This window comes from Bos indicus x Bos taurus, chromosome 3, assembly GCF_003369695.1.
Source record: "Bos indicus x Bos taurus breed Angus x Brahman F1 hybrid chromosome 3, Bos_hybrid_MaternalHap_v2.0, whole genome shotgun sequence".
Lineage (NCBI taxonomy): Eukaryota > Metazoa > Chordata > Mammalia > Artiodactyla > Bovidae > Bos > Bos indicus x Bos taurus.
Genome location: NC_040078.1, coordinates 20,243,616 through 20,252,660, shown reverse-complemented (window position 1 = coordinate 20,252,660; position 9,045 = coordinate 20,243,616). Strand labels below are relative to the sequence as shown.

Here is a 9,045-nt window from a genome sequence, read left to right as displayed (position 1 = left end):
CCTCTCTTTTGTCCTAGGGGCTTGGGGGTTTGAGAAGGGGCATTCCAGAGCTCTCCCTGCTGGGGGAGCTCCAGTTTGGAGGGTGTTCCTGTCTCAACTCCTCAGTGCCCTGTTGCACACTTCAGTTCAGCAGGTTGTCAGAAGCATTCTCCACAGAAGGCAGCACGCAAACGGAGAAGTTGGGGCACAGAATAAGGCCTCAGACCTCTCTTTCTCCGGGATTCTCAAAATCAGTTTCTTCTGGAGTTGGGTGCACCTCTGTTCTTAGTCCTCTCAGGAGGCTTCAGGGTGAGTGCAAGAGGAGGAGTGGCTGGGACTGAGTCATGGCAGGAAGCTGAGGAGGGCGGGAGCTGTCTCTCGTAGCCTATAAAGAGGAGAAGGAACCGGCCCTGAAGTTCACAATAGCAGTAACAGCAACTGGACAGGCAGGCTCCCATCTGCCCGGCCCTTCAATCAGATCTGCCTGAGAGGACGTACTGGTGGCCGCCCACCTGTACCTGCCCCAGGATGGGGACCATGTCCGGAGCAGCCTTGGTCTTGGCCTGTTTAACTGTTGCTTCTGTGGCCTCTGATGGAGGTGAGTTGGGCTTGGAGCCAGCACTTGGACAGGGGGCCTGGGTCCAGCCATCCTGGATAGCTCATCACCAGCAGAAAGGTACCCCGCTTGGCTGGCCGTTCTGAGCAGGCCTGTGGTGGGCCTGGGCACTGGAGCCTTTAACAGGAGGGGGAGCAGGCGTACAGAAGGGGAGGGGTTTGTCAAGATTGCTGCCAAGAAACAACTGGAGTCAAATGGACAGCAGAGAGGGCGGGTAAATTCACAGAGTGAGGGACATGCTATTTCTGTGGGACCTGTTACCCAGAAGAGAAGATCAGGAGCCCCCGGCTGCTCAAAACCAGTGTACTGGCCCAGGGAACCTTGAGTGACTCCTTACCTGTTGAGGGGAGGTGAGGGGGTGTTACCTGTCCACAGGGGACCAGGCACAGCCCCTCTAGCTCACACACATTATCTGCTTGGATGCCCAACAGAACATTACTGTGGAAAACTTGAGAGAGTGTCATAGATCTAATCTATGGGAGGCTCAATCTTGTCCCTCCCAGTCCTAGCCTTTCGTAACTGCAAATAGCTACAAGCGAGTCCTTTCGCCGTGACTGTGGGGGTGATTTGCTTCAAGAGTCCTATACCATGCAGTTAGTTCCCCAGGTCCTAAAGAGACCTAGTGAGGAGCTGAGGCTAGCGCAGGGGGGGACCTCAGCTCCTGTGCGGGCTCCTCACCAGAGGCCCCAAGGAGTCTCAAGGGCCCGGGGTAGGCCGGGGGCGGAGCAGACGGGCAGGCAAGGCTCTGGCCTGCTCAAGGCCTGAACTGTGGGAAGAGCCCAGAAGCTCTGAAGGGAAAGACACTGATGCAAGATTAAGGCCTCCTCCCCAGCTCCGTATGTCACAGTTCCTTTAGGCCAGGACTTGGGAGACCCAAGACACTGAGCCTGGTGAAAGTGAGGCTGTCAGATTATCACACCGAATCGGTCTTGACCAGGTGGGTTTGGGGCAGGAGCAATAGATTTCTGGTGTCTTGGTCATCTTTTCTAAGCTCCTGACCTCCAGTGTCTCCCCTTCCTGTACTCAGGGCCAGGAAAGAGCCCCTCAAAGCCACCCCTGATTCACCCTTCCTCTTCCAGGTTTCAAGGCTTCAGGGCAGAGAGAACTGGGGCCACAGCCCCTGACCCACCCCCTTCAACAAGGTAAGCATTTGGGGGCGTGGCATGGTACTGGGGCTCCAGGAGGAAATGCAGGCTCTGACCATCTGCCTTCTTGCCTCCAGTGGGCTATGCTGCACCCCCTTCCCCACCTCTGAGCAGAGCCCTCCCCCAGGGTCACCCTCGCACCTCCCAGCATAGCCTGCACTCTGAGGGACAGAGTGAAGGTAAGTCTCAGTTGCACCTCTAGATTTCTAGTCTGGCCTACACCCTGATCTTCAGAAGGGGAGGGGAGGAAGGGGTGGCTACTCACACACACCCCTTTCTGCAGTGCAGCCCTCTCCCTCACAGGACGCCATCCCCCTCCAAGAGGAGCTGCCCGCTCCCCAGCTCCCTGTGGAAAAGAAAGGTGAGTGCTTCCCTGTTCCCCCCCTGCCCCCCCACATCCTGCTGACATCAGCCTGATCCTTGCTCCTTTGTGGCCTCGGTGACTTTCAGGGGGTCCCCCTTTCCCTCAAGAAGCCATCCCCCTCCAAGAGGAGCTGCCCGCTTCCCAGCTGCCTGTGGAAAAGAAAGGTGAGTGCTTCCCTGTTCCCCCCCTTCCCCCGCCCCCCGACATCTTGCTGACATCAGCCTGATCCTTGCTCCTTTGTGAACTCGGTGACTTTCAGGGGGTCCCCCTCTCCCTCAAGAAGCCATCCCCCTCCAAGAGGAGCTGCCCCCTCCCCAGGTTCCTATTGAACAGAAGGAAGGTAAGCGAGTCCCTCCCTTCTGCCCTCCTGCCTCCCGTGACTGACAGCATGGGCTCTGGGGTCTCTGCCACTTACTAGCTGTGTAATAACCTTGGGTGAGTTACCTCTCCAAGCCTTAGTTATTACTTCATTTGTGAAGTTGAGGAAATAATTCCTATTTTATAAAATTATAAGGTTAAATGACACAAAAGTAGTATTTATTTTCGCTTGCTTCTCCACTGAGTTCCTTTTTATGAATGAGAACTGGCCAGGCCCCTGTCTTCTAGAGGTGCCCATCCAAACATGATTTCTGATTACCTGTCTCCTTCTACCCTAGTAGACCCACCTTTCCAATATCAAGGGGAGTTCACCTTCCAATCTAAGCAGAGAGAGAGTGACTGACAGCTTTTGTCTGTCCCTCCCCCTCTTTAGGGCTCAGACCCTGGTGGGGGTGGGGTGAGGAGCAGGGATTCTGAGCCCAGGGAAGCAACACAGTGGGCAGGCGTGATTTGGGGTTGGGAGCTGTAAGGGTGACACCTTGCATGACTCAAGTCTCTTTTTCTTTTAGTCAGTCATTCTGAAGGTAAGAGCCACAAATTCATTTCTTCTCTTTTTCTTCTGTATCCTCCCCTTTCTCCTTAACTGCAAGTTCTCTCAATCCTCCCAATTTAATCCAGCCTTTCACTGTCCCTCTACATATTCCCCCTTCCCACTCTGTTTTCCCCATTCCAGAAAAGCCAGCTCCCTCCATGGACCACAGCCCCCCAGAGCCCGAGTCCTGGAATCCAGCCCAGCACTGCCAACATGGCCGTCCCCGAGGTGGCTGGGGCCACCGACTGGATGGCTTCCCCCTGGGCGGCCTTCCCTGGACAATCTGGACCAGATCTGCCTTCCTAGTCGTCAGCATGTGGTATACGGCCCTTGGAACCTACCACAGACTGGCTTTTCCCACCTCAGCCGTCAGGGTGAGACCCTCAATTTGCTGGAGACTGGATATTCCCGCTGCTGCCGCTGTCGCAACCGCACAAACCGCTTGGACTGTGCAGAACTCGTGGTAAGGGTTGGGCTCTTGATCCTGGGGGTGTCCTTTAACCCCCAGACTGAGTATGTGTGTTTCAAGGACTAGAGGCCTAGGCCTGGGTGTGAAGGAACCTCAGGTCCCTCTCATTGGTCCTCCCTTGGGCCTCCTCGTGTGCAGAAGCGTGGAGGACAGCCTCCACTTCTTTCTTATCTGCCTGCCCAGGGGCCTTTTCTGGAGCCTGGGAGGAAGACAGGAATGTGGACAGTGGGCTGCTGGACTTACCCACTCCTCTTACTCTAGTGGGAAGACTCAGTGACCCGGTTCTGTGAGGCCGAGTTTTCGGTCAAGACCCAACCCCACGGGTGCTGCAAAAAGCAGGGGGAGGCTCGATTATCCTGCTTCCAGGAGGAAGCTCCCCGGCCACACTACCAGCTCCGGGCCTGCCCCAGCCACCAGCCTGGTATTTCCTTGGGCCCCGAGCTGCCCTTTCCCCCTGGGCTACCCACAGTGGACAATATCAAGAACATCTGCCACCTAAAACGCTTCCGCTCGGTGCCACGCAACCTCCCAGCCACGGACTCCATCCAAAGGCAGCTGCAGGCCCTGACCCGGCTGGAGGCGGAGTTCCAGCGCTGCTGCCGGCAGGGGAACAACCACACCTGTACCTGGAAGGCCGTAAGTGGGCGTCTCGGCATCCCAAGAGCCTGTCTGCCTGCCCACCCGTCTCACACCTCTGAGCCCGCCGGCCTATTCATCCACGTACCTAGCTACCTGCTGTGAGCACGTCTGCCCATCTGCCTGCTTGTGAATGTCCGTCCGTCCACTGTGTTCCTCGTCCAAGTCCTCCATCGTGCGCCTCCATCCTGGCCGCATCCACCCAGTGTCCCCCATGTGCACCTGTCTGCCGTCCACCCGTCTGGCCTCACCCGATCCTCTCCGTCTGCTGCTCCAGCACATATCCCATGGCCAGCTCCGAACCTCAGCTGTGCTTCTACCCCTTCCACCTTCCCAGCCCCACACATCCACAGCTGCCTCTTTGCCCTTCCCTTTCAGCACCGGGGGCAGGGAGTGCGCGTCTCATCGGGTGAGGCAGTGAGGGAAGTAGAGGGACAGGAGGGTCAGTGTCCAGTCATCTGACTTGCCTTTCTCTGGTCCACAGTGGGAGGATACCCTCGATGGGTACTGTGACTGGGAGCAGGCTATAAAGACCCACCACCACTCGTGTTGCAACTACCCCCCTAGCCCCCTCCGCGACAAGTGCTTCGCCCGTCGGGCTCCCTATCCCAACTATGACCGGGATATCTTGACCCTTGACCTCAGCCGAATCACCCCCAACCTCATGAATCACCTCTGTGGAAACCGAAGAGTTCTCAGCAAGCAGTGAGTCTTAACCTAGTTCTTGCCCAGTGCTCTTCCCTTCTCCCAAAACTCACTCTGGGGCACCCTCTGGGACACTATTGGGAAGAGCAAAATCATGGTCTGCAAACACCATTTTGGTGCCTGGGGTCACTCAGAGACCCTGACCCCTGCCCCTTTCCACCAACATAGCAAGCAGATTCCTGGGCTGATTCAGAAAGTGACTGCCCGTTGCTGTGACCTGCCATTCCCAGAGCAGGCCTGCTGTGCTGAGGAGGAGGTGAGTGTGAGGTCAGGGCTCTCCCAGGGATGCAGAGGAGGGAGAAGCCTGGCACAGCGGGCCATGGCTTCTCTGAGTACCTCAAACCAGCCCTCAGAAACAATGAGGACCAGTGGGGAGGTCTTCTTTCTTGGTTCCAGAAGTCTTCATCCCTGACCTGACCTGCTCCCCACCTCTAAGCACCTATGATGCCTTCTCTGGGCCTCTGGCATTTCCAGATGGTCACATCTGTCTGTCACAAGGAGTCTCTCTGGCTGTGGAAGGCAGCCTTGTACTCCCTGTGGGCCCCAGGGGTGGGAGGATCCAGGGAGAAAGCAGTAGAAGCAGCAGGGAAGGGGAACTTGGACATCCAAGTAACCAGTCCTGACTTCTGACAACCCTCCTCCCCTATCACCTCTTCTTTATTTTGTCATCAGAAATCAGCCTTTATTGATGAGCTGTGTGGTTCCCGACGTAACTTCTGGCGAGACTCTGCCCTCTGCTGTAAACTGAGTCCTGGGGATGAACAAATCAACTGCTTCAACACGAAGTATCTGAGGAATGTGGCTGTAGTGACTGGGGACACTAGGGATGCCAAGGGCCCCGGGGAGCAGGGCCCGACTCAGGGAACAAATAGCAGCCCCACCTCTGAGCCCAAGGAAGAGTGAGTCACCCCAGAGCCTTGGAGGATCAGATTGGGGGAACCCCACCCCACCCCACCCATCTGGAATACGCATTACAGTAAACACCTCTTGTATTTGGCCTCGTTATGTCTGTTGTCTCACACAAACACACCCTTGCAAGCCTGCCCAGATTTTCCTCGGTGACTGGCCCCTGAGGCCCACTGCCCCACCCCCACTAGCTCAGCAGAAATCTTTCCACTGGCTAAGTTGGGACCACAACTAAACGGCTTAACATCAGTATTTATCATCTTGAATTTATTATTATTTTTCTTTATTTTGGCTGTGCTGGGTCTTTGCTGTGTGAGTTTTTCTCTAGTTGTGGTGCGTGCACTTCTCACTGCAGTGATTTCTTTTGTTGCGAAGCACTGGTTCTCAGGTGTGCACGCAGGCTCACTAGCTGCAGTCCCCGGGCACTCTAGCACAGGCGCAGTAGTTGTGCACAGATTTAGCCGCTCCGAGGCATGTGGGATCTTCCCGGACCAGAGATCAAACCCATGTCACCTGCATTGGCAGACTCTTCACCACTGAGCCACCAGGGAAACCTTGAATTTATTTACACATTTAAAAGGAATGTCACTTGTTAGCTGGCTATCAGGATTCAGAACTGAAAAAGTTATGATTCATGTCTTTGGTGAGCCCCCAGAATCCCACAGCCCTGCCTGACATTTTTTAATCTTGACTTTTAATCCATGGAGTCCATGTGTTTATTCCTTCAGTATACATTTATTGAATTCTTATGGATGTGTACTGTGCTAGGCTGTGGGATACGCATTTTTACACAGTTCCCTTTCTTCAGGATGCTCACATTCCGGGAAGGGACCTAGCAGGTGTGATTACTGTTGTAATACAGGGCTGCAAAGTCCAGTGTGCTCGGAGCACTTGATAACCAGGCCAGAGCTGGGAGTAGGGCTGGGGGCAGTAGGAGTGCACCACGGAAGGCCTCTGCGCTGGTGAGGCAGAGCTTCTCCAGGAGCATGGAGGGTGCAGGGGGCGGGTACAGCCCAGGAGAAGAGGTAGCTTATACAGAAGGTGGAAATGACCCAACTCTGGTGGTGGTTCCTCCCACATGTGACTGGAAAGATCAGCAGGAGCTCATCACAAATTAAGATAGGAGGTAGATGCCCATCACAATCGGAGTTCATTCCCTGTGGACAGAAATTCCAAAATATCAATAGCAGGACAGTCGAGAGAGGAGGCTGGGCCCTGCCCAGATAAGAGATTAGAGACCACATATTTCTCATTCGCGACCATCCCAACTAGAAAACTCTTTGGAGGTTAAAAGGGAAATGATGCTAAGCTTCCCATAGACCTCTTTGCTGAAATCCCTCTTGGTTGAGATACCTGCACACACAGGAGGATCCTGAGATATACCAAAAATGGACTCAGAACCAGGCAAATTAAAATGATCGGCCAAAGGAAAACGCAGAAGAAATGCCCCATATAAGTGATTCAAATTACCAAGACAATGCGACTTTCTGAGTCCACCCATATGACTATTGCGAGTACTGTACTCTTTTTCCTCCTAATAAACTCTTGTTTCACTGTTTTCCGTCTCCATGGGAACTCTCTTCTACAAAGCTGAAGGGCCAGAACCTTGTCACTGACCACTGGTCTAACAGCTAGGATTCTGCGCTCTCTCAGCCAAGACCCAACCTCAATCTCTAAGCCGGAACCGAAACCCTGCTTCAAGCTGCTGCAGGCCGAGGCCACCCGAGTTAAGGATGACTCATCCACAAGCCTTAAAGTGGATCTTGGCCCTTCTGCCCACAAGGATACTGGCGGCTGCAAGCAGAGTACGCGTTCAGATTTGCCTCTTACAGACAGGCAGGCAGGAACCTGGGCGGCCAGTTCAGACAGTGTCGCGCCAGTGCCTGAAGGGAGGTTGCCGTAGGCCCTAGACCGAAGCTGAAAGAACTACAATGAAGGCTCGGTTCCATGCGGACGAAGCAACTGTGATTCTGTTGCCTGTTAAAAGAAGGACCTTCTCTGCCCAGGTTACTGAGAAAGAGGGCGGAACAAAGACCGCTGTCTTTCCCCAGTGGGGGACTAACTGAGCCCCAGCCGCTCTAAAACTGACACCAGCCCTTCCCTCCTCCGCTCTTCCACAGCCTTTTATTTATTGTTTACATTTTGCGCGCATAGTTGTTTCTAACTCACCAGCGTCTTAGCGGCTCCTTGGCCTGTCCGTCACCTCGGAGACCAATGAGCGAACGAGGAATGAGCTGTGACCCGCCCCTGCGCCCGCAACCCCGCCCGTCCGAGCCTGCACAACCCCGGCAGGGCGCTCGTGCGAAGATCTAACAGGGCGTGATCCCTGCGCGGAATTCTGGCACCTTTCCGATCGCCTCTGGGGGCCAGGGACAGGCAGGGGTTCTTTTCCCATACACCGTCCGCTCTTCCGCCCTCGAAGTACCGTTCCAGACTAGCTCGCGGGGTGGACCCCGGCCGGTGGAGGGACGGGCGGGCAGCTGCGCCAGCAAAGGCACCTCTCTCGGGCTCTGTCCCTTCGGGAGCTTCCCGGAGATGCTTTAGAACTGCATTTGCAAAGGGCAGCGCCAAGTCTGGAGAGGGAGTCAGAGAAGAGAAGGACCACGGTCCCAGCCCCCAGGAGTTTTCAGTCCATCGGGGAGGAGAAGAAGAAAACCAGGAAAGCAGTAGTGAGCAGCTATGATGAAAGAGTGTCGGGTGCTAAGTAAATATAAGCATCATGAGCTGAGAGTTAAAAGAAGTAATTATCTCGAGGAATGGGGTACTGTCTGGAGGAGATGGCTTTCGATAGAGCCCCGCCAAGCGTGGATAGGATTACTGTTAGTTACCAAAAGGTGAAAGTGTTAAAATTTATGGCAACTCGTTGTATGGATAAACTTAAAATATAATATTAAATTCAATACAGTGCTGTGTGTCAATTATACCTCAATAAAACTGGAAGAAAAGAATAAGTAAAATTAAATGTGCTAACTTCAGATAAAGGAGTCAGAGACCCTAACTACTTGACGGGGCTGGGGAAAGTTTCCTGGAGGAATGCAAGCTTGAGTAGGATTTTGCTGGAAGGGGGACGGAGGATGAACAAACCACTGGGTGTATGCAGAGCTCAGCTAAAGTAAACAGTATTTCGTGTTAACAGAGTGCTAAATCTTCTGGCTATAAAGAATATTTTAAAAATTGTCCTCAAGGATTTTTAGCTCTGGAAACTTGAATGTGTATGATAGATATTCTCAGGACGGAGGTCTTCTGCAGGAGGCAGTAAAGCAGGAAGTTTGGTTGATGTACTTGAAGAGCCATTAGGTAGTGAAAAATAGTGTG

General features: G+C 54.0%; 1 protein-coding gene and 1 long non-coding RNA gene across 3 annotated transcripts in view; one reads left to right on the top strand and one right to left on the bottom strand.

The window, feature by feature from the left end:
- The first annotated feature begins 88 nt into the window (after window positions 1-88).
- Window positions 89-5,982, top strand: ECM1 (extracellular matrix protein 1). The gene is given in 11 exon segments (XM_027534574.1): window positions 89-577; window positions 1,675-1,737; window positions 1,818-1,919; window positions 2,024-2,101; window positions 2,364-2,444; window positions 3,156-3,266; window positions 3,269-3,477; window positions 3,745-4,119; window positions 4,604-4,824; window positions 4,993-5,080; window positions 5,497-5,982. Coding segments are annotated over 11 exon segments (1,629 nt in total). The 5' UTR covers window positions 89-507; the 3' UTR covers window positions 5,728-5,982.
- A 463-nt stretch (window positions 5,983-6,445) lies between these two features.
- The window catches only part of LOC113887449, a 31,927-nt gene continuing 29,327 nt past the window's right edge, over window positions 6,446-9,045 (bottom strand). For both annotated transcript variants that reach the window (XR_003509743.1, XR_003509745.1), the window contains exon 4: window positions 6,446-6,887. This is a non-coding gene — a long non-coding RNA (uncharacterized LOC113887449). The remainder of the gene's footprint in view (window positions 6,888-9,045) is intronic.